Here is a 24,377-nt window from a genome sequence, read left to right as displayed (position 1 = left end):
GTCAGTCCATGCAGGAAGCAGAGGGGGCCCTGCTCGATATCTTTGGTGGGAGATTCGGACACTGTGGTGGCAAGGACAGGTCTGTGGCAGCTGTGCACATAGGAGAAGCTGCTGCCCTAGACTAGGGCGAAAGCATGGCAGCCAAAAGAAAGGATTAGATGGCAGGGCCATTCTAGAGATGGAACTCACAGGACTTCCAAGATGGGTTAGGTGTGGAAATAGTGGAGAAGGCCCAGCCACTAAGTTGAAAGAGAGATGCTGACTGCAAGAATGGGTGCGGATGCCCATGTGAGGCTCCAGGTAACCACTGCCCATCTATGGTCTCATATAGGTTATATGCCAGCATGCTTGTTTTATTTGGTGCTGGGGATTAATCCCAGGCAGACAGGCAGGCTGAGGTCAATGGTAGAGGGCTTGCTAGCATGAACAAGGCCTTCGAGCAGTGGCTTTCAACCTGTGGGTCACGACCCCTTTGAGTCAATTTCTGACATTGAAGATACATCCTGCATATCAGATATTTACATTAAGATTTATAGCCAGGCAGTGTCGGCTCACGCCTTTAATCCCAGCACTCGGGAGGCAGAGGCAAGTGGATTTCTGTGAGTTCAAGGCCAGCCTGGTCTACAGAGTGAGTAGCAAGACAGCCAGGTTTCAGAGAAACCCTGCCTTGAAAAACAAGACAACAAAAAGATTCATAACAGTGAGCTCATGGACCCTGGACTGACAACTAGGGAACCTGCATGGAACTGACCTAGGCCTTCTGCATGTGGGTGACAGTTGTGTAGCTTGGTCTGTTTGTAGGGCCCCTAACAGTGAGGTCAGGACCTTTTCCGGGTGCATGAGCTGGCTTTTTGGAACCTGTTTCCCATGAAGGGTTGCCTAGCCTAGCCTTGATGCAGGGGCAGGAGCTTGGTCTTGCTTCAACTTGATATGCCATACTTTGTTGACTTCCATGGGAAGCCTGCCCCTTTCTGAACAGAGGAGGAATAGATGGGGGGGAGGTGGATAGGTGGGAGGTAGGGGGAGGGAGCGGGAAGAGAGAAAGGAGGGGAAACTGGTTGGTATGTAAAATAAATGAAAACATTTAATAAAAAAAAGATTCATAACAGTAACAAACTGACAGTTATGAAGCAGCAATAAAAATAATTTTGTGGTTGGGGGTCACCACAACACAAGGAACTGTATTAAAGGGTCACAGTATTAGAAAGGTTTAGAACCACTGCCCTAGAGTGAACCTCCCAGTACAGTGAAGAAAGAAAAGAAAACCGAAACCTTTTTTTTTTTTTTTTTTTGGAACTCCTTCTCTACCCAACCATCACCCCTATCTCCCCATCCCTGCTGGAGGCGAGAGGAAGGCTCTCTTCTAAGTGGGACGTGGCTGTGTTATCCATCTGTTATCCGTCATGTCTTCTGTCATCTTCAGGGAGACGGAGGCAACAGCATCAATACAGTAGTTCTCTGGCCCTGCTGGCTCACGCTGTGCTGAACAGTGCTTGGCTGGTGGACCTCCTCCAAGCTTACAAATCCCTGGCCTACAGTAGGCAGCGGGGATCTCGGTAGGGTAGCTTTGCCAAATAGGCAGCAGGTCTTCTCTGAAGCTGCTGGCCCCGGTTCCTGATGACTGAGCAGGACTCTCATTAGCCGCAGCTCCACCCCCCTTCGGCAGGATCAATTATTGATGGCATGGCAGTGCAACCTCCCGACAATTGTCTGCAGCCTGTACCAGAAAGGCCGAGTGCAGTGAACCTGTTAGTGAGGGGATACCCAGTAAGGTGGTCCAGGGTTCTGTTCTGCATCATCAGAGGCCCAGAACACCTATAGGTCAGGGACATCTCCCCTGGTGAGGGAAGGAACCCCAGGTCTGCTTTGCCTCTCAGATCCAACCCCTATTATGTGTCCCAGAAGGTTAGGACTAGGCAGGCTGAGTAAAAAGCCTTTCCCACAACGGCGTCGGAAGCTGCCTCCATCTGGGGCACAGGCTCAGACAGGTAGCTGGTGGCTCTGAATGTCACTGATGCATTGGACTACAGGGAGGAAACGGAAGGGCTTGCACGGCTTGGATGGGGGCAGTGTGATGGCTGTACTTCTGTCTGCCATCAGCTTCTCTCAGGGGGAAGGCCTAACATATGGGAAGTGACATGTGAGGCCATAGCAGATGGCAGAGGAGCCCAGGAGTCTCTAGGGAGCCCTGTCTCAGGGCAATATCTGAAGCCAGCCCAGGGCCCATCTAGACTCACTTCTTATCCAGAGGCGGGTCTCCCTAGCATTCCTGTCAACATGCCACGGTCTCACAGGGACTAGAGCTATGTGTGGACAGGGCTATTTCTTGTTCCCAGCCTACACTTTTGTGGGGTCACATTCCTCAGTGAGTACTGTGTGGACTGGGGGGGTTAATAACTGGAAAATTTTGTAAATGGAGACTGTGTGTTCATCTCCCAGCCACCCAGACCCAAACAATCACACAGAAACTATATTACTTACAACATTGACCAATGGCTCAGGCATATTTCTAGCTAGCTCTTACATCTTAAATTAATCCATTTATATTCATCCATGTATCACCATGAGACTGTGGCTTACCAGTAAGGTTGTTGTCTGTCTCCTTCGTCAGCTACATGGTGTCTTGCAGACTCTGCCTTCTTTCTCCCTGCATTCAGTTTAGTTTTCCGGCCTACCTGTAGTCTGCCCTGTCATATGCCAAAACAGTTTCTTTATAAACCAATAGAAATAAAACATATTCATAGCATACAGAGGGGAATCCCACATCAAAAAAAGCAGGCTCAAGAAACTCCTGAATAGGGCTGGAGAGATGGCTCAGTGGTTAAAACCACTGGCTGCTCTTCCAGAGGTCCTGAGTTCAATTCCCAGCAACCACATGGTGGCTTACAACCATCTGTAATGAGATCTGATGTTCCCTTCTGGACTGCAGGCATACATAGCGACAGAATGTTGTATACATAATAAATAAATAAATAAATAAATGGATAAATAAATAAATAACTGACTTTCCCTTTAAAAAAAAAAGGAAGAAACTCCTGAATAATTAGTATGCTCTATACCTGTAAATCCCAGCACTTGGGAGCCAGAGACTGGGGAGGCTGGCCCAGATCACACAATGGGTCAATCTATCTGTCTTAAACACACACATGTACACGCACACATATGGGGGGAGGGACAGAGACAAAGAGTTAACTATATGAATATAACCAATCCTGTCTACCTCTATATTCAGCTACCTGGGTGTTAGGTGACCATAGTTCTAGCTTAAGGCAGCCTGGGTTCCTCTAGAAAATTAAGTTTATCTGGGAATGGTCTCTATCCCCTAGGCTATAGTGTTGTGGTTGGATTCCTGTGGCCTCCTCCAGGCCACTGGGGCTCATAACAGGACCAGGAAGCAACCAGGACACGAGAGCCCGAATCACCACCGCTGCGTGACTGGGGGAACGTTGCACGCAGACTCAGGGAACAGGCTCTACTGAGGTAAGACTTGATGGGAAAATCTAAGCAGGGGTGGATGAGTTGTCAATGCCAATAAATCCCTTTCCAGGTCATACTAGCGTGAGAGGCCACTCCAAACACTTGCCTGGAACCAATGTGTGAGAGCCTGAAGGGTAAGGCTACTAGGTCCTGGGCGATGATTCTGCTGGGACCAGACCCAAAGCTCAAGCAGGGCAGAGGAGGAAGTGGCTCAGATGTGTCCTGGCTTCTTACTCTTTTCGCCTGCTACACAGCAGACAGGCCAGAAGCATCGCCAGTGGAAGAGATGAAGAGGAGCGGGTGGGAAGCTGGGGCGGGGGGGGGGGGTCAGGGAAAGGGAGCACACGCCTCTCAGTATGTGAACACAATCACTCACTAGACCTCGGCTATGGGAGGCTGCTTACCTGGTCCTGCAGGCCCAGACCCATAGACTGCCTGGGCCTTAGCTAGAAATCCACTGGCAAATGCCTGGAGAGACGATCTCTGGAGTGTGCACGTGGGGTAACATGGAAGTGATGGGTTTACTATACCTGTTTTACAAGACATTTTTAAAGATGTCTTCTATGAGCATGTGTGTGTATATATATCCAAACAGAAGCAGTGTACCATGTGTGTTTAGGAACTCAAAAGGTCAGAAGGGGGTCAGATTCCCTGGAACTAGAGTTATAGGTGGTTGTGAGCCACCACTGGGTGCTGGGAACTGAACCTCAGTGTCTGCAAGATCAGCATGTGCTCTTAACCGCTGAGCCGTTTCTCCAGCCCTCTAGTTTGCTTTTCAGGGCTGGGTATGGAAACTATGGTAGGCAAGAACTCTACCACCGAGTGACACCTCTAGCCCACTTGCTATGATTTCAATGTCTTCTCCAAAACTCATACTGAAAGTTAATTCCAAATGTAATACTGTCGGGAGGCAGGGCCCAGTGGGTAGTGTTTGGGACTCCCGAAAACACCGGCCTTTCTCACAAGACTAGGTTTGTTACAAAAGGAAATTTGGCTCTCTTTCTCTGTTCAGCACATGCTCCCTGGTCCACATGCCATGTTAGGAGGTGGTGTGGAGCCCTTGCCGGATGTGAACCCCCTTCTCTTCAACTTTCCAGCCACCAGAAGCATAAATCCATCTACTGCTTATAACTTCCTCAGCCTATGCGATGGGGTTTTAGTCACACAGACATATGAAGGCAATACTGTTGATCGGCAGAGAAACATCTGAATCTGTGATTTTCCTTGGTAAGCTTAGATGCTATCCTCCCAGGCCAAATACTGAAATCGGAGAGACCGTTGTTGTGAGTTGGGACCCACAGAAACATGTTAGCACATGGTGAGGAGAGCATAACACAAGGGGAGCTTAATAAATGCTAATCTACAGGGACATGGGTGTAGGAGGAAGAGCTGCTTGTTGGTTCCTGGTCGCCCAGCTATTTAGCCTTGAAATAACCACACAGAAACTGTATTAATTAAATCACTGCTTGGCCCATTAGCTCTAGCTTCTTATTGGCTAACTCTTACGTATTAATTTAACCCATTTTTATTAATCTATATATCACCACGAGGTCGTGGTCTATCAGCAAAGTTATAGCATGTCTACCTCCGGTGGTGGCTCCATGGCATCTCTCTGACTCCGCCTTTTTCCTCCCAGCATTCAGTTCTGTTTTCTCTGCTTACCTAAGCTCTGCCCTGCTATAGGTCCAAAGCAGTTTCTTTATTCATTAATGGTATTCAAACATAAAGAGGGAAATGCCACACCACATGGGTGTATGCAAAGCAGTGTACTTGTAGTTCCGGAGCTCATGACAGGACACCCTCTGTCTACATCACTCCGCTAGGTCCTGGAAGGACGAGGGAGGCTTCAGGTCGTCACTCCGCTAGGTCCTGGAAGGATGAGGGAGGCTTCAGGTCACCACTGCCATCTACCTCCACTCTGTGAAGCCTTAGGCTACACCCGCTAGACCCAGACCCCCCTAACACAACAATGTGGTCGGTGTGTTCACCCGAAGAATCCGCCCAGACCCTCTGGAAATCCTAAAGTGCTACGGGTGAGAGCTCACAGCAGCGGGACACGAACCAGCTGACCAGTAGATAAGGAAGTCAAATGAACTTCAGTTTTGCCACACTAAGGAAACGGTATGTTTTGCTAACGTACAGAAAGGCTTTGGCACACACCCACCGTGAGAGATCGGGGCAGATCACCGGGCAGGTAGCCCATCAGGCAGTGTGCACAGTACAAGGGCATTCTGGAGACACAAGTAGAAGGGGTGGGGAAGGACAGCGCAGAAGGAACTTTATCAACTGTTAGCCAGGTTCACTTCAAAGAGCACAACTGACTTTCGGGCAGAGGTATTTCTGTTTACATGCTAACCACCAAGTTTAACACCAAACACATAATTCCTTTAAAGAGACGCTTAACCTACTTTTTTCAAATAAAAGAGCTTGAGTCAAATGCGACTCTGTGTCCCCCAAGAGCTCCGGCACTTGGGGGCGGTGCAAGCTCAAGGCCTGTCTAGTATTCCTTGTGATACCTTGTTTTAGAGAAAGGGAGGGGGAGAGAGGTGAGAAGGGGACAGGAAGGGAGGAGGGAGCTAAAGTAAAGCTAGTGAATGTTGGTATTGAACAGGAAAATACGCCACTGTTCTCGGGTGTTTGGCCTTTGCTGAGTTAATGAACAGTCACAGAAATGCGTGGTATGCCAGGCACTTAGAAAAGGGCACTGACCAACATGCTGCCTGCAGATGTTTACCATTCTTGAGAAGCAGGTGTTCCTAGGTCTGGTGGTACATGCCTGCAGTCCCAGCGCTTAGGAGATGGAGGGCAAATCAAGTCCAAGGTCAGACTCAGCTACACACAGAGCTGGAGGCCTGCATGGGCTATGTGAGAACATGAGGCCCTGTATTGGGTGGGGGCAGGGGGAGAGAAGCAGCGCTTAGGCATGCCAGCTGTGCCCACCTTCTTATGGCAGGAGTAAGGCAAGAATGCACAGGTCTGGACCCAGAGCTATAGGAATACGGAGTGGGTGAGGAGTTGGGGAAGACCCTGGACCCAGTAGGAGCGTCATGCTGGAGGGGGTTAGACACACTAGAGTCTGCATGTACATCCCAAGTCCTCCAGAGAAATGTAGACCACTGTGAAATTCCCAAGAGATACACAGGTCAGCTGGAGAGACACATGGTAGGTAAGCAGGGATGGGCACAGATGGCAGCAAGGGCGGCATCAGGTTCGGGATGTAGAATGAGCTGCCAGAGGAACTCCATGCAATTGTCATTTCTCAGCATAGTCAAGACAATTCATCTTCTGCGGGGCCGGAGGTCTCCCTTCTCATCCACTGACCATGGGGAATCTCAGATGGAGGCAGGACTCTGCCGAGGGGGCCAAATGGACTTCGTCCATTGTGCTTAAAAGTGGAGCTCCAGAGTCCTGGAATTCTGTGGCTGAGGGACAGCGGATATCTAGGGCTGGAGCTCCAAGACCTAGACTTCCATGTCTTCTTGTTGCGAGGACTCCCAGGTGGGATGGCAGGTGAGTTTTACTGACAAGCCTTGCTGTTAGAATCAGAGATGGGATTCAGAGGCCTCATCTAGGATCAGTAGGGAGAACTCTGGGGTGACTTCAGATAAGACTGGGTAAGGGATGGGGGCGAGCCCTGAGTGTCCTGAGTTTATAATCTTGTGGCCTCTTGAGACCACAGTGACTCTGTACAGAAGGTTCGCCCCAGTGCCTGGCCCCCAACAATCAGCCAGACAGTATTGAGCCCCAGTGGGGCTGAGCCCCGGAGACACAGGCCTTCTCCAGCTTGAAGGCAGATCTATGGCAGAGCTTGGGCCCCACATCACCCCATGCCCGAGCAGGGAGGAGATGGTTCTGATGTCCGCCTCAGCTAACAGCAGCCCAGGCCAGGTGGCCTCTTGTTCTCCTGGGTCTTGGGTACCTCTATTCCTACAAAGACAAGAAAGTAAGATGGCATCGGCCAGGCATCCTACAGCTGACATTGGGCAACGACTACTCTGCCTGATAATTGGGGCCCTGAACTTGGTCCCCTGGACCTGTCCTCCAAAGCCTAGATGACCTGGTGTGGGAGGGTCCCAAGGGACATTTGGAGTTGCGGCATTCAGGTAAGCAGGAGGTAAGACACATATGACGGTCAGGAGCCTAAGCCTGGCCCAAGAGGAGGCTGTGTGGAGATCAGGGAGGCTGGGAGGTGGGGTCATGGAAGCCATAGGCCTGAGATATGGTAACAGTACAAAGGTCCCAGAGGACAGCAAGGGTGGCAAATTGGGACTAGTGAGTGTGGATTTCTGGTCCCCATGCTGCTCCTCAGCCCCACCCAGCCCTCTCTGTACGCACGGATTAGGTCTCCATCTCCACCTCCGACCTGGCACTGGCTGCTGGGCCTCTTCTCTAGATCCTGGAGTACAGACTGCTCAAACGCTAGGGCGGCGACACGGCTGAAGAATGCCGTCACGTTCTCTCCTGGGGACCACAAGGTGCTCTCAGGTGCATTATGGGCAAGAGCTAGGTAAGGCCATCCTTGAGCTGGCCGTGACCCTTTCAGAGCACTCCTGATGGTCAGTTACTGGTCCATCCATGGGTGACACTACAGTGCTGGGTGGTAACCAGGCTTTCCGTTGGGTTCTGGTCCCCATCCCTACCCTGTTGCCACCCCCTCCTGCTCCCAGGCTACTCCCCCTTAAACCTTGGAGCCTTCCTTCCCCAGCACCTTCCCTGTCAATCAGTTGCTGTTGAGAACCTGCACAATCTGGGAGAAGCAGGACTTGAATGTGTGCCTTCTCTTTAGGAGCCACCCACGCGCTGTTGGCCCTTACATGGAATCCATGTGCATCCTCCCATAGGTCCCGGTACCCAACATGAGCATTGCCCACGCACAAGAACAACTTGTGCGGCTGTGCAGAGTAACCCCCTTGCCCTACAGTGAACTCCAGTGACCCTGCTGTGGCTGTGGTCAAGGAGGGTGGGTGCTATGGGGGAGGTGGGCACCATTGCTGAGAGAGAGCAGCAGACGGCTCCGAGCATGTGCACTGACAGGTGTTTGTGGTGGCCTGGATGTGGCACTTCCAGTTTCAATCCATACCCAGTCTGTGACCAGATACAGTCTCTGTGTACCGGAGACAAGGGCCACCGGCCTGATTCTGCGTTCCCACAGCCCTGGAATCTCTTGGGTGTCAGATGCTGCACGCCCTTTCATTTCATCCCCCACAAGAGCCTGGTTTTCCAACTTTGCTCTTTAGACTTCTGCAACCTGCAGTCTTTTGATAATAAATGCATGTGGGGTACACTACTCACCGGTTTTGGCTGACACAGACCAGTACTCTGCCTGCATCTCATTGGCCAGGTGCACAGCCTCTGCTTCGGCTTGCTCGCATGCTGCCTCCGACTGGAAGAAACAGCCCTGGCTGACCCGGTATCTTCACCTTCACTGCAGGGAGTCCCTAAAGTGGCCATCTGCCTCTCGCCTTTGCTTCTGATTTCACCCCAAGCATATGGTATGGTGGGGTGTCCCAGTGCAGTGATGCCCCCAGTGCAGTAATGCCTCCAGTACAGTGATGCCCCCAATGCAGGGATGCCCCCAGTATGATGATGCCCCCAGTGCAGGGATGCCCCCAGTGCAGTGATGCCCCCAGTGCGGGGATGCCCCCAGTGCAGGGATGCCCCCAGTATGGTGATGCCCCCAGTGCAGTGATGCCCCCAGTGCGGGGATGCCCCCAGTGCAGGGATGCCCCCAGTATGGTGATGCCCCCAGTGCAGTGATGCCCCCAGTGCGGGGATGTCCCCAGTGCAGGGATGCTACTTGCCTAGGGCTAATACTTTAGTGTCCCCAGGGAAACCTGAGTCATCCCTGCCTCTTGGGGGTTGGGGGAGCATGGGAGCTTGAGTACTCTCTTCAGTTCCAAAGCCTGCTTTGAATTCTAACACAAGGCAGCACACCAGTGTTGTTCACTGCTCCTCAAAAGTGGGCTGCGAACATGGGCACTTTCCGAGAAGTCCCTCGGGGTTGGGCCTCCAGCATCCCCCTGCTTACCAGGAGATCCTTCTTGGTTCCCACGAGGAAGAGGAAGCAAGAGCCTGCCTCATTCTCCCTCAGTGCATCATCCAGCCACTGCCTAGAATGTACAGAGTGGACACAAGAGACTTGTAGACAGCCAGGAGGTACAGGGAAGGTACCCTGATCTATATGACTAAGTGGGATGCTGGTGCTGGAGGCAGAGGGGCCTCAGTGGGACCAGAAGGATCTGGGATTACAAAGGCACTGGTGTAGGAGAGGCGAAGACTCCTGTTGTGAGAACTAGGTGACTTCTGCCCTTTATCAGCTGGAAAAATCATCCCTGTCTCCCCCATAGGGCCTGGAAGATGCTGATGTGAGTGGCCAAGGCAAACATAGGGAGGAGGGGCTTTGGTCCATTAGGTGGATTATTTCAGGAAGATGATGGCCCTCTGAAAGTGATCATTTGCCCTCCTCTATGCCCAATGAAAACTTTCTGTCAGGGAGGATGAGCTATGAAGTTATCCGGAGCCAAGGTAAAGGTGAACAGAGGGTTCCCTCATTCAAAAAGATTTCCAATATGGTGGTGGCAGGCTTATCAAAGACAACGGTGGCCTGTCAGCTTGAGCTCTTGAACAGCAGGTGGGGAGAGGACTTTAGAGGTAAGTGGGAACCTGGACAGTAAGTGCCCATCATTCTGGGTCCAGCCAGAGGCTGGGGTTTGGGGAGCCCTTCTAGGCAGCTTCATGAGTCCAGGTGATACACAGACATACACAGAGAGGGGGTAGAACCTGGGGTTACTTGCCTGGTGTGCTCCAGCGTCTGCACATTGGTGAGGTCAAAGGCTGTGATGATCACTGGATACAGAGAAAGACAACAGCCAATCAGCAACAGGTGTGATGGGGAGGCTGCCCTAGGCATCTTCCCAGATAACAAGGAACTATCGGGGCGGGGCACTGTGGAAACTAGTGAGGAGTCACCCTGTGTTGGCCCCCTTGAACCTGCATTCCCACCAGCTCCCCAAGACCCCACCCCCCAAAACCTGTACCTAACAGCACAGGGTGGAGGGGAGGATGGCACAATGAAAGGCCTGAAGCACGTGGGCTCTGGCAGGAGATTTTCTGCCACTTGTGGTCCAATGGGCTTGGGTGGGAGTTGGAACTGTGGAGAGCTGTTTTCTTTGTCTGTACAGTGGTGAGTATGGTACCCCTAGCTGTCAGGAGGGACGCTGTTTTGATAAGCTGTTGGTCCAGGGCCTGAACCCGGGTAGACCTTTCATTGAAGGATACAGATTAGCAACAACCAGTTAAAGGAAATGGCTTTTGTGGCACCACGTGGGCAGCAAACTGCCAGGTATCTGTGGGGTCAGCTCTTTTCATCCTGAGTCTGCCCTGGATTCCACCCACAGGAGGACGGTCCAGGCAAAGGTCCGCTCTTTGCCGCCCTACCGGGAGACAGGCTGGACGGGGGCTCTCTGGGCACCTCGGCTGATGATAATCCCACCGGAGAGGGGCATGGCGAGTACTGTTTACAAAAGTATACCAGGCAACCTCCCGCCACTCGCTCCAGGGAGGCAGCAGCCCCTCAGGAAGAACGGTTAGGAGAGGCGATAGCTACAGGAGGCCACAGTGGACGGGCCGAGCTGGAGGTCCCACCCACAGCTCAGGGACACACAGTTTATATCCTGTTCTCCCTTCTTAAACTGCGATGGAACTGCAGGGATTCGCATACCATGGCCAAGAAGACATAACTTTGAGTCTGGTTTGGGGTCCTTCTGGTGGTTTCCCCATCTCCTACTAGATTCCACTTCTGTCTCCTTCCTCGGGACTTCACATTGCCACCTCTGCTGACTTTGAGCCCTGCTCAGCCCCCAGCTGCCGCCCCAGACCATACTGGCAGTGGACACTGAGGTCCCACTGTGGGACCTGCCAACTCTGCTGGGTCCACCTGTCTCTCCTCGCTGGCCTAGCCCCTCCAGGCTAAGACAGAAGAAGCCTCGCTTCATCTTCACCTGGAATATGAGGGCATCTCTCTTTTCTGAGACCCTTAAACATGAATATTTTTTTTTCAAGCTGAAAATTGGGGCCGAGCCTGCACCTGATCCATAGATTCCCTAGGCTGTGACTGTCAAAGCCAGCCGGGGTCTAGTTGTATAAGTAGCATCTTCATCCCTAAGCAGTGGTTACAGTGCTTTCCCGGTGGCTCCCGGAGCACAGCACAGCACACAGTGTGTGCGCGGATGACGCAGGCTGAGAGCGCCAGCGCCATTCGGCTGCTCACCTTGGGCACCGCGGTAGTAGGCAGATGCAATACACTTGAACTTCTCCTGCCCGGCTGTGTCCCAGCTGTGAGGGGAAGAGGAAGGCAGGAAAGCAGTGGGTACAGGTTACACAGCCCCAGCATTCCAAGGCAATGGAACAATGAGATCATAGGATGATCTTCAGGTCTACACCAACATGCCATCCGCATGTAAACAGCAGGAAGTACCTGGGTGATCCAGCTCTCCCTGACCCCAGCTCCCTGCAATCCCCACTGGGTTCTTTCCTCGGATCACAGTGCCCATAGGTGAGAGGGTCTAACACTGCAGATTGCCTTGTCCAGGTAAAGTTACAGCTCTGATAAAGCTATAGTCCTTCTGACTGTGACATTACAAAGGAACTTATGTTCTCTAACAGAACAATGCTGGGGTTCCAGGACAGGCCTTCAGATCGGGGCATCCCTTTACCTTCTGCACAGTAGCTCCCCATGTGAGGAACGAGGCTAGCAGGGGTACCGTTTGCATTGCCTGGGTAACTGACCAGTTAGCTCTGGCTTTCTGAAACAATTTGTTGAGAAGGAACTAGAAGTTGAGTCCTAGACCCACAGAAAAGGAATGGGACAGCAGATTAATAATGTCTGCCACGGGAACAAGACGGAAGCGGAAAAGGTGACATGCTGAGACCTACTTGTATGGACTGAAAACAGACTGTCAATATTCAGGGATGATCCTGACATCCAATCTACAATCCATCAATTTTTTAAGTCAACAGATCAACATTTAATTTTTCTTGGTAAACTAAAAAGATAATCCACAAGTATGGTATCAGTGATCTGAATTTGTTTTCGAGCAATTTAGCATAATGAAGAGTTGTGAGCTATATTCCTTCATTAATTCATTCATTTTTTTCATCTCTAAAGAAGCCTCTAGGTGGTGAATGGGCTTAGATTAAGCCAGGCAGGTGGCTGGCAATGGCCTCAAGATCCCAAGAGTCTGTGGCAAGGCAGTGCCCATTTTACATTGGGCACTTTAATTAGAGATTGCCTGGAGCCACAGTGAGAACCTGGTTGCTGGCCACTATTTGTATAGCTCCACCCTTGGCTCCTCTCAGCCTTCCAGAACCCGCAGTCATGAAGCCCTGGGATTTCCATAGCGTCTTTTGCTCTGAACCAACCCTGTGCTCACCCTCGGACAGGATGTGTTATCATCCGGCTCCAGGATTCTACTGGGGCACTGTGTCCATGGAGATGGCAGCTGACATAGGAGCAGAGGGCTCAGCCTAGGCGGGGCACAGAGGAATAAAGGCTAGAGCTAGGGAGGAAGACAGGGACGCGGACTAGAACAAAGGCTTGATGAATGTCAGTCACAGGGACAGCTAAACAAGACAGCAGGGAGGAGGAAGGGGGGCCTCGCCAGGGAGCACAGGGGTCTGGTAGCTGGGTAAGCCTACAGCACCCTCTGAGGAGTGGGGAGAATGAGGTCCAAAACACACAGCACTTTTACTGGGGAGGAAGAAGGTGAACCTTGGGAAGGCCTTGCACTGATGTCAGGACAAGTGAAAGGGGTGGGAAAGGGGGCAGAAAGGAGTGGGGAGCAAAAGAAGCGGGGGGGGGGCTAGTAGAGAAGATAGACTGGGTGGGGAAGAACAATATGGACCAAGTGGGAACACGTATCCAGAGGGACGTGACAGGAGAATGGAGGACATCGGGCTTGAGAAAGGGGTGAGGGCAGGGTGGCCTCCAGAACCCTACTCATCCAAGGTTGGCATACAAGAAGTGACTTTGTCCTATTTTGTAGCTGAGAATAGAGAATAGAGCTCAGGAAAGAATTGCCAGAGGCCAACCGGCTGCTGGGGAGAGCACAGGAGGTCCAACTGGGGAAGAAGGCTGAACCTTAGTAATAAGCTTTCAGGGAGGAGAGCGGATGGAAGTGCGGGTTGGGCTGTCGAGACCATCCCCCCTCCCCCATCTGCAGACCAATGTGAGGCAACTGTGAGGATGGAGAGAGACTCTAGGGACCCATAAACCACGAAGCCTGGTTTCTCACAACCACCCAGGGCCGTGCTTGTCCAGACACATCCTTGCTGAGCACCGTAGAGCACAGAGGAAAAGGCTCTGGCTGAGGTCTTCCCCCAGGGGAAATCTCGAAACCACATTAACAGAGACTTACATCTGGAGGCTGTAGGGAATCCCCGCGATCTCAAAGCGCTCGATTTCAAAGTCCACCCCGATAGTGGCCTTATAATCACGGTCAAAAACATTCTTGCACAACCTGTGGGAGGTGAGGAAGTCATCAGAGGACCCCTCGCAAAAATGGATGGAGGTGCTCACAGCAGTGCCAGCAGGAAATCAATAAGTGATGGAGGCTGGGTGTGGTGGCGCACGCCTCTCATCCCAGCACTAAGGAGGCAGAGGCAGGCAGATCTCTGTGAGTCTGAGGTCAGCTTAGCCTACACAGGGAGTTCTGGGTCAGCCAGGGCTAAAAAATGATACTGTCTCAAAAAAACAAAACTGCAGCAAGCCAAGTGATGGTGCACAGCGGCTGTGGGGTACGGTTTTCCGGTGCCTGGACCAAGTCCTGAGAGGATGGCAACCGATGAAGAGAAGCTCATCTGGGCTTGTGGCTCTAGAAGATCCAGGGTATCACTGACTTAGTGATATTGCTTTAACTAGTGGTGAGGCTTCATCATGGTGATAGCATATAACTGAGCAAAAAACAAACAAAAAGCAAAACAACCCTCCCAAAACAACAACAACATCTCTCATGGCTAGGAAGCAAAAAAGGGGTACACCGTTTCCTTCAGGGTACACCCCAAATGACCTAATGACCTCCCACAAGGCTTTCCTTCTTAAAAGTTCTGCCACCTTAGAAAAGTGCCACAGGCCAGAGACCTCAAACCACTGACGCAAGGACCTTTGAAAAACACTTATCCAAACCATAGCAACAGGGCGGCCAATAAGAATGATGGGGGGGGAGCATCAGCCCAGAAATTAAACATTATAACTCAAATAGTGAGAGAAATTGAGGGTCCATTCCCAGAGAGGACAGTGCAGGGGCCCTACGGGGACAGTGTGATGAATCTAGTCTTCTAGGATGCTCCACCAGCTGTCAGTCACGGCAATGGCGGGGCGCAGGTATGCGCATGTGCACGCGTGCAGGTCAGAGGCCGACACCACGTTTTCCTTTAATTGCTCCCCATCTCAGTCTTTGGGACAAGGTCTCTTACTGATTTAGCTAGACTGGCTGAGCAGCAAGCCCTAAGAATCCTCCCAGCTCTGTCTCCCCAGTCCCCAGTACTGGGACCGCAGGCATGTGCTGTCACACCTGGATCCTGGGGATTCAATCCAGCTTTTGGGTTCTTAATGCAGGAAGCACTTTATTAACTGAGTCAATCTCCTGAGCTCCCAATCTATTTTTTTACATTTTTTATTTATTTTAAAGATTTTGTGTGTGTGTGTGTGTGTGTGTGTGTGTGTGTGTGTGTGAGAGAGAGAGAGAGAGAGAGAGAGAGAGAGAGAGAGAGAGAGAGAGAGAGAGAGAGAAAGCACATAGGTCTCTGTGGTGACCCAAAGAGTCTGATCTCCAGGAGCAGGAGTTGAAAGTGGTTATGAGCCACACAATGTAAGTGCTGGATTCAAATTCTGGGGGTGACAGGCAGTGCCACTGAGTCATTTCCTCCAGCCCCTCGCCCTGACTCTTGCCACACCCTTCAAACCGTTTCCCAGGCTAAAGCTGTGTTGTGTTCCCAGAAGTCACTTGTTATTTGGGGCTCCCAGACAAAGGTCTGATGAGAACTCAACGCTGGAGGTGGGGCTGGCTTGGCCGGTGAGGAGGGTAGCAGCACTTACCTGTGAATGAGGCTGGTCTTCCCCACATAGAGGTCGCCAACTACCACCACCTTGGAGAGCTTGAGCCTGGAGGAAATATGGCCGTCTCACCCTGGAGAATGGTGTCAACAGTGTCTTCAGCACATCCAAGCCTTTCCTTTCCTGAACTGTCTGAGTGAGTCACCCTTCGCCCCTACCCTGCTAAGCCATTCTCTCCTCCCTCTCCAGTCCTGGGGAGTGGGAGAACTTCTGTTTGTTTTGGGAACTCTGCTCCCCCTATGGCTATATCCTTGACCCCACTTGGGCCCCACGTGGACAAAGCCACTGTCTTGAGAATCAGCAACGGGGGCATGAGGAGAGGCTGAGCCATACGCTGAGGGGCAGGGAAGAGGGCGTAGGGAGATCTGTGAAAACTAACATCAGGTGAATGCACACTGGTGGAGGGCGCTGCACTGGAACTGTGGACAAAGGACCCACATGCAGGAGACGCTGCTGCAAGGCATGTGTTCTGTATGCCAGCTTCCACATCCCCTCTAGGATGTGCACCTGTGTGGGGTCAGTTCATTCTTAGCAGCATTTATCTGGGTTTGCAGTTGGAGGGGCAGATTGACCCTGGGATTCTTGGGCTACTTGGGGACACTGCTCACCAAGAGCAGCTCCTGCCTTCCCTCTGTATGGGACAGCGGCATCAGTGAGACTGCTGATCAGACTCCTAAGAGTTTCCGGGCTGGTGAGATGGCTTAGTGGGTAACAGTGCTTGCCACCAAACCTGATGACATGAGTTTAGTCCCTGAGACCTATATGGTGGAAGGAGGAACCTGATCCTTGCGTCTGCACGCATGTCATGGCACACCCTCTCATCCCACCAAATTAATACAATTAAAAAAAAAAGCATTTTGGCAATTCTTCCCAAAAAGTCCTCAATGTTTAAACTGACCATCTTGGGAAACATCCAGTGGCACTTCCTGTGTTTGCAGACACAAGAGGGCACTTAGATTTGCTGATGGCTGGATGCTTGGTTGATATCTCTGCATCAGCCAGGGCTGGGGTTATGTCTGCCCTGCTCCCAGGCGGCCTTCTCATCCTAAAACAGGCCAGCCTTGATTCCGTGTCTGAGGGAAAGGAGTAAGGAACTCCTAGGACTGTACAGGGAGTGCTCTCAGTGCCTCAGTTTCCCTCCCTCTGGTGGCACTGTGTAGGGTCAAGTAGATAATCTGTATGAAGAGCCTGATAGGAAATAGCAACCCCTGGGTGAAGCTGCTACTTTTATCCCTCAAGCCACCAACAGCAATTCTGACCCGAGCTCTGCCTCCCTTGTGCAGCCTTGGGGACCTCTGAGATGGGCTCTCTGATCTCACTCCATCTCTATGTGAGCTAAGCAAATGCCTCGGGCTGGCTATGGTCTGCCCAGGAGGAAAGGGAGCAGGTTTTTTTTACCTGTTAGAAGGAGGAAGACCTACTACAAAATCCCCTTGTTGGTGGACAGTTGCTGCCGAGGCAGAATCAGGGCAGATACAGCCAGACCTGACTCTCAGGTCTGGGGAGAAAACACAGACAAGCCTATAGCTCTATGACAGAAGATTATGGAGATCTGTGGGGAATCTTGCTGAAGAGGGGGAGGAAGAATTAATTGTAGGAGCCGGTGAGGTCAAGGACACCACAAGAAAACCTACGGAATCAACCAACCTGAGATCACAGGAGCTCCCAGAGACTGAACCAACAACCAGGGAGCCACATGGGATTGACCTAAGTCCTCTGCACATATGTGACAGTTGTGTAACTTGGTCTTCTTATGGGACACCTAACTGTGGGAGCAGGGGCTGTCTCTGACTCTTTAGCCTGCTCCTGGGATCCGATTCCTCATAGTGGGTTGCCTAGTCCAGCCTTAATACAAGGGGTGGTGCCTAGTCTTACTGCAACTTGGTATGCCATGTTTTGTTGCTATCCATGGGAGGCCCACTCTTTTCTGAATAGAAACAGAGGGGGAGTGGAAGGGGGTGGGATAGAGGGGAGGTAGGGGTAGGGGCTGGGAGGAAAGGAGGGAAGGAAAACTGGTCAGGATGCAAAACAAACAAACAAACAAACCAACCAATTTTGGATTTCCAGAGCACAGAAGGGTACTAAGGAAAGGCTGGGCCAGGGGCAGGGACAGCAGGTGGTCAGAGAAGTCTCCCAGAGGCTCTGGCATACAGAAACCTGAAGGGATGCGAGGAAGATAGCTGATCCAGACAGGGAGGAAATGGACCTGCCCTGAAATGTCCCTTCAGCTGAAAAGTCATCTTTCTGACATTCTGAGAAGCAGGGAAATTGTTCAGAAGAGTTAGATTACAGTCCCCCTAATAAGCGGCATGGGTTCAGCCTGTGTATTCAGCTGGCTCAGTTCTCACTGACGCCCGCCTCTGTGCTTCTCTTCCCCCATCTTCCACATCCTTGCCCCATGGGCTTACCCAGCAGTGCCCGTGTTCCTGTGCTGGCAGGCAGTGCTGACCTGACTGTGGAAGTGCTCCTTGAGCTGCAGGCAGGCATCAGATGTGTACCACTGGAAAAGACAGACAGACAGACATGCAGGCAAGCAAGCGGACCATCCTGCGATGCAGCATCTCGGTAACACAAACTGGGCATCGAGGGTGAAACCTACTTCAGAAGCCTCATTCTCTCCCGGAACGTGAGGCCTGCAGCCTCCTTAACGTTCCTGGGTCCCGGCAGTGCCACAGCCTGTGGGGTAGGAAGTGCGAGCCGATTTCTCAGACAAGGAGACCGAGGTACACAGAATCAAGAGAAAGAACTCGCCCCCAGGAAGCACCACGTAGACCCAGCCTGATGTAGGTAATAAGTCTGCAGATCTGGCCCTGGGATGAAGGACAGGCACGGCCAGCTGTAACCTTGTGACCCTGACTGCTGTAGGTAGAGGGCTGTAGGGGAAGCTCATCTTCTTCCCTGGGCAGACTCCCTTGCCAGAGCAGCTGGGTCAAGTCTTAGCTCCACCATGCCCAAGTGTGCCGATGTCAATCAGTTTCCCCTGTCTCTCTGGGGCTCAGTGCCCTACTCTGTGAATTGTGTCTTTTGTCCCAGGAGACTGGACCTGCCCCTCCTGCCCACCCTCCCCCACTGATTAAACTTCCTTTCTCTTCAACTCATGAGACACCAGCCTGAATCATCCCTGGTTACCATGGTTACGCTCCATTGGGAAAGCAATGGCCCAAGCTCACTAATAAAAAACCGGGGGACCTCTCCAAGATCTGAGGCACAAAGGCGTTCTCTGTCAATGTGTGAGAAGGGGGTTAGAGGAGTTAAAGGAAGGGGATGAAGCAATGGCTGCAGGCGGAAACACTCACAGCTTACAGTCACCCCCTTCCTCCTTCCTAGCTCTGGCGCAGAATCCAAGACACAAAAAGTCTCCCTTCACACCTGTTCAAGCCACACAGAAGCAACGACGGGCAGCAGGGTTACGGTGGATTGAAAGAAAACGGTCCCCAAAGGGAGTGGCACTATTAGGAGGTTTGGACTTGTTGGTGTGGGTGTGGCCATGTTTGAGGAAGTTTGTCACTGCAGAGGCGGGCTTTGAGGGTTCATATACGCTGAAGATACCACCCAGTGTCTCAGACTGCTTCCTGTGACTTACAAGCCAAGATGTAGGACACTTACCTACCTCTCCAACACCATGTCTGCCTACAGGTGTCCCACTGTGATGATAATGGGCTGAACCTCTGAGCTGTAAGTGAGCCACCACGATTAAATATTTTCCTTTATAAGAGTACTGTGGTCATGGTGTCTCTTCACAGCAATAGAAACCCTAATTAAGACAAGGGTCTTTCTCTTTCTTTTACTGAAAATAGGTATTTTTCATCTAATGCATCCTGATTATGGTTTTCCCTCCTCCTGCTCCTCCCAGTGCCTTCCCACTTACCCTCCCATCTGGATCCATACCCTTTCCGTATGGACCAAACAGACATCTAAGGAATAACAATAAATCGAAAACAAACAAATCAGAGTGCGACAAAATAATTAAACAAGAAAAAGGGCTAAATAAAAAGCACAGGAAACACATACAGAATCAGAGACACATGTATTCACACATACAGGAATCCCACAAAAACTCCAAACTGGAAGTCCGAACATATACACAGCAGACCTGGAAGGTAGAAGGAAAAGAAAAGGCCCTGACTTAACATTATGAGACAAAGAACCTTTGTCCAAAGACGTCGCTGAGTTAGTTTTCTGTTGGCCATCTACTGCTGGGCATGGGGCCTACCCTTAAGAGTGATTTGTTGACTCCCTGGGAGAAAACTAATTTGCTAGCAGCTATCAATGCACAACAGAATCTTAACGTTACCTTTTGGAAATATTTTCTGCATGTACTAATAGACAGACAACCCCTTCCCAGTCTTCCCCCTTTTTCAGTGATGGCGGGGACTGAACCAAATGTTCCAGCAATGCACACACTTGATGACAGCTCCATGGTTTGCATTCTACCTAACAACTTTCTTTGTTCCTCCTCAGCACTGGAAGAGGTGCCTCATGCACCTGTCCATATCGGGGAGCCGCATCCCTACCGGTCTCTCTGTGGATGCTGATGCTGGCCTTGTGCTCTTAACGGCTGCCGGCAACGCCTGACCTTTCCCATGCTCTCCGTTCATGCAAGGACAGCCACAGAAATGAATTCCTAGGAGTGGGAAGGCTCCATAATGGGCAAAGGCGTTTGTAGTGTGGGTAAACATGGTTCCACTGTCCCCCAAGAACGGTTATTTCACATTCCTCACTGCTGTTAATATGAGACTGTAGTAAAGTTTGGGGTTTTCACAGAAAGGAAAGATAAAATGGCAATTCAGAAAGCCCTGGATCAGGGATCAGAAAATAGAATACCATTTACAGAAAAAAGAAAAAAAAAAAGAAAAAGAAAAGAAAAAAAGAAAAAAGAAAGAAAGAAAAGGATCTTGTTACATAGTCCAGGCTGTTTCTCACGTGCTGGAACTACAGGTGTGAGCCACTACACCTGTGTGTTCTTCTCTCTCTCTCTCTCTCTCTCTCTCTCTCTCTCTCTCTCCATCCATCCCTCCTTCCCTCTCTCTCTCTTGTGGTACTAGGGATAAAACTCAGGGTTTTGGCCAGGCAAATGCTCTCCCACTAAGTTACATGCCCATCCTCTGGAAAGCTAGTAATAAGAATGAGGAATGCCCTGACCTACCATGAGCATCAGCTCCAAGGCAAGCGTGAGTGACTTGCCTAGGGTCACAGCTTAAAGACAGCATCAGGAGGTACCCCGAGGACTGTTTAAGTGGCTTGTAACCTCCATGCCATACAACTCCCTGTTATCACTACTGGCCTGCTTAGAGCAACTCAACACCCAGCCTTCTAGATTCTCTAAAACAAAACCAACCTTGAGACTTGTTGTCTTGATTTCTGGGGGTGAAGGCATGTTAACAAAGATGGATATGGCTGAAGGGTTACATCAGGAGACGAAAAGGGCTGGGGACGGTGGTACACTCCTGTCATCCCAGCACTGGAGGCAGGAGGATTGCACATTTAAGGCTAGCCTGGGATACTTCGTGAATTTCAGGCTTGTCCAGAATAGTCAAGACCTTTTGTCAAAGCAACCCAGACCCCGAGGAAACAAAAAGCAACAGCAAAGATGTTCTCATGACTGTACCTTAGGGAAGCTGGTGATGATGCGGTCCTGGCTCACAGGGGGCCCCAAAGAGGTCCAAGAGGACCTCATTCTTGCAGTACTCTGTAGAATGAATCAAGGGGAAAGAGTATAAATATATGAGGTTAGTTTCTGCATAATGGCCCAGCAGATCAAAGCGGAACAGAGTATGAGAGGTGCCATGTGATCAAACGGAATTCTGATTGAACTAGTTTCCCGACAGAACAAGAGATGGACAGCAGTCAAAGGAGACCAGCCAACCTGAGCCGGCAAGAATAATTCTATAAAGTAACTTGGAATAACCCATTTGCCTTTAAGTGTTTCTTCTTCCTTTTTTTTTCTTTTTTTTTTTGTCTATAAAACCAAACTTCTAGCCAGGTGTAGTAGTAACACAGGAATGCATACTCAGCACTTGGGAAGCAGAGGCAGGAGGATGGTGAATTCCAGGGTGCTTGGGGCAACACAGTGAGTCTTAAAAAGGCTCAAACCAAACAAACAAAAACACTCATTTTATTTTACAGAATGAAGTGTTGCCCAATTCCAGGTTCAAAGTCAGTTATGACTAAATTTGTTACATTTGTATTTTGACAAGAATTGCAACGCTATAGAAATCCTCAAAATGCACCTGTGAGTTTCATCATCACTTTTCATCACGTTAAAAACACATCTTGGCCTCCATCCCTCTGAGCAATATTAGGTAGAACCCATTCAATCTGTAGGGACCACAGTGGAGGAGCAGCCCATACCCCACCTTGCCCAGAGGCAAGATGTGAGTGTCTAGGAAGAGGGGGGGCTCCTTCTCTGGGCTCACTTCCTTGATCTGAGGGAGGTATGAAAAAAAACCTGGTTGTGGATCACAGTCTAGATAGCGGAACTAGAGTGGGGAGCGGTCTCCTGCTCTTTAGTGTGTTTTAAGATGGAGCCACTGAGTAGTATGCCGACTTCAGGTTCTGGCCCCTTTTACTGATGGTTCCCCCACAACACCCAGAGTCTGGTCCTTCTCATTTGATCCAGCTCTCGCAGAGGCCTGGCCCGCAGTGGACCCTCAGTGAGGAAGAGCAGGCCTGCAGGCCACACTCAGGTTTGGGGGTAGGAGGAGGGCCGGGGACAGGGCAGCCTCAGGACCATAACCTCTGGGATACGCCCCCAGTCAGGAGGGTGAGTGGACTCACCAAAGCTGCAGAGACCAGCTTCCGGCGCGCGCGGGCTGCAGCAAATCACTACAGCAACGAGGGCCTCGCGGGACTGGCTCGCAGCTCTCGAATCCCGACGTCGGGGGCGGGGTCTGGACCCTCCTCCAGGCCGTGGAAACTGGTGGCACAGGGCCAGCGCGGAGTCATCACCATAGCAACGAGAACCTCCCGGGGCGCAGAGCTCTGCACTGCCTGCTCAGAGACTTCCGGACACCATTGGAGTGCCCAGGCTCACCATGACAACCAGGGCGGTGATGATCAGGCGGGGCCAGTGGATGGAGTCTGGGTGGGGGTGAGCATGAAAGGGGTTGGCTCGAGGTTTCCTCTGGCTACCTTGGTGGGTCGTGACAGTCCCCTGAAAAGTATTCGTACTGGATTGAAGCCCGGCGTCTTCCCCGCGGCAAGGGAAGGGCCCACCTCATGCCTACCATCTGCCTTCCTGCATCAGTTTGAATTTAATGCTATTTGGAAATCATGTGCCTGGCTTCTGGCACTCATGCTGAAAAATTAATTTCCTCCATTAATGGATGTTTAAAAAGCTGACTCAAGTTACTGGGCTCCTTCAAGCTAGTTTCTGTTGAGAAGCGAGGTGTGGGGTACAGGGTGTATTCCAGGAGCGTCAGAACTCTTACCACACACCCTCTACCCCCTCCAAGTCTCGTTCCAAAAGATGTGCCTAGTGAGTTAGAAATAGACTTGAACCCAGATTTTCTGACTCCCAGCCCAGGGGTGTTCACCACGCATTCCTAAATTAAACTAGGGCAGACTGGTTAGAGAGACCCTTTAGGACTTGATCCTTGAAGGACAGCAGCAGGGAGACTTCTAAGAGTAGGATGGAACCCTCGGTAGATCTATTGCCGTCCTCTTTAATGCAACAGGAAATGCCCCGGAGACTGATGCTTCTGCTTGATGTCTTGGTTAAGCAGTTTCACGGCTAAGGCTTCAGTCTCAAAGGGTCTTTACACCTCCAAACCTCAGTCTACTCAGCTATTAAATGGCCCACCAGGCGTTCTTGTGAGGATGACATGGCTGGAGACTTGGGTGCTTTTTTTTTTTATAGCATAGATGCAATAGAAAGCAGACGTGGGTATGTTCAGGGTTGGCAGGCAAGACTTTAAGGGGTCTCTGGCTAGGGAGCGGAAGTGAGACGGGACTGACAGATCAGCGCCCCAACAGAATGAGACACCGGCCTGTATCTGTTTGCCAGGATGGGTAAGGTGTAGGTGTTTGTTGCCATGCTGGCAGAGCTCAGTGCACTTTTATTTAAAATTGTTTGTGGCAAGCCCTCATGTAGTCTAGGTGGTCCTCAAATGTTCCATGATAATGGGCATGAACTCCTGATCCCGTGGCCCCCTTCACCCATGTGATAGGATAATAGGCATGCACCATGTGCCAAGTGTCTTCATGTATTTAAGAACATGAGGGTGGGGGTGGCAACTACGGGACCCTGGGCGTTTAAGTCATAGCAGCTAATTAAAGATCAGGAAGGCAGACGTCCAGCTTCAAAAGTCAACCTCCATGCAGGGACAGAGAGAATATCACTGAAAAGGATAAGGCTGCCCCATCTTCTCATCCCTTCCCAGTCCCCCACCAGATGTCTATAGACCCCAATGAGCAGTCTTCATCAGATCCCTGCAAAGTAATCTAAACACTTGTTACTATAACCCATATCCAGAGGTGTTCTCCGCAGCAAGACAGTGGAAAACTACATTAAATATGTGATATTTTAAGCATCATCGTTGACAGGATTTAGACTTACCCCTAGGTAGACAGCTCTGAGTGTGCCTGGAAGGATGTATCCAGGGAGGTTTGGCTGCGAAGAGAATACCCACCACGAATAGGAGTGGAGCGCCAGTTGGGCACCAGCCTTCGCCGCCCCTACCTGCTTCCTGTTCTATCAAGTTTGGAGAAGGGGAAGAGTCACAGCTGGGAGTTACCTGCACCCATAATATCTTCCTCGCCTTGACGGAGCTGCAATAAATACATCCCT

General features: G+C 51.0%; 1 protein-coding gene across 2 annotated transcripts; it reads right to left on the bottom strand.

Annotated features, from left to right (window-relative positions):
* Nucleotides 1-4,927: 4,927 nt before the first annotated feature.
* On the bottom strand, nt 4,928-22,910 carry Rab36 (RAB36, member RAS oncogene family). Of its 2 annotated transcripts, none has more exons than XM_085679755.2 (11): nt 22,367-22,910; nt 21,198-21,278; nt 17,998-18,089; nt 15,572-15,637; nt 13,893-13,994; nt 11,747-11,811; nt 10,268-10,323; nt 9,506-9,583; nt 8,770-8,860; nt 7,841-7,938; nt 4,928-7,404 (listed from the first exon to the last, which is right to left on the bottom strand). In XM_085679755.2, the coding sequence occupies exons 2-11, from the start codon at nt 21,264-21,266 to the stop codon at nt 7,399-7,401; spliced, it is 723 nt and encodes a 240-aa protein (XP_085535881.1). In that variant the 5' UTR covers nt 21,267-21,278; nt 22,367-22,910; the 3' UTR covers nt 4,928-7,398. The 2 variants fall into 2 exon arrangements, with proteins under 2 accessions (XP_085535881.1, XP_085535880.2); XM_085679754.2 differs by having other exon boundaries at nt 7,813-7,938; nt 22,367-22,838.
* Nucleotides 22,911-24,377: the final 1,467 nt, after the last annotated feature.

Source organism: Myodes glareolus, chromosome 18 (genome assembly GCF_982192425.1).
Source record: "Myodes glareolus chromosome 18, mMyoGla1.1, whole genome shotgun sequence".
Classification (NCBI taxonomy): domain Eukaryota; kingdom Metazoa; phylum Chordata; class Mammalia; order Rodentia; family Cricetidae; genus Myodes; species Myodes glareolus.
The sequence above is the reverse complement of the archived record's forward strand: the minus strand, read 5'-3'. Positions and strand labels throughout refer to the sequence as shown.

Coding starts and splice junctions, on each gene's coding strand:
- Rab36 (XM_085679754.2), bottom strand. CDS start 21,266: ATGAGGTCCTCTTGGACCTCTTTGGGGCCCCCTGTGAGCCAGGACCGC. Junction 18,090..21,197: donor TCATCACCAGCTTCCCTAAG/GTACAGTCATGA, acceptor TGTCTTTTCCAG/TGGTACACATCTGATGCCTG. Junction 10,324..11,746: donor CTACTACCGCGGTGCCCAAG/GTGAGCAGCCGA, acceptor CTCTGTATCCAG/TGATCATCACAGCCTTTGAC.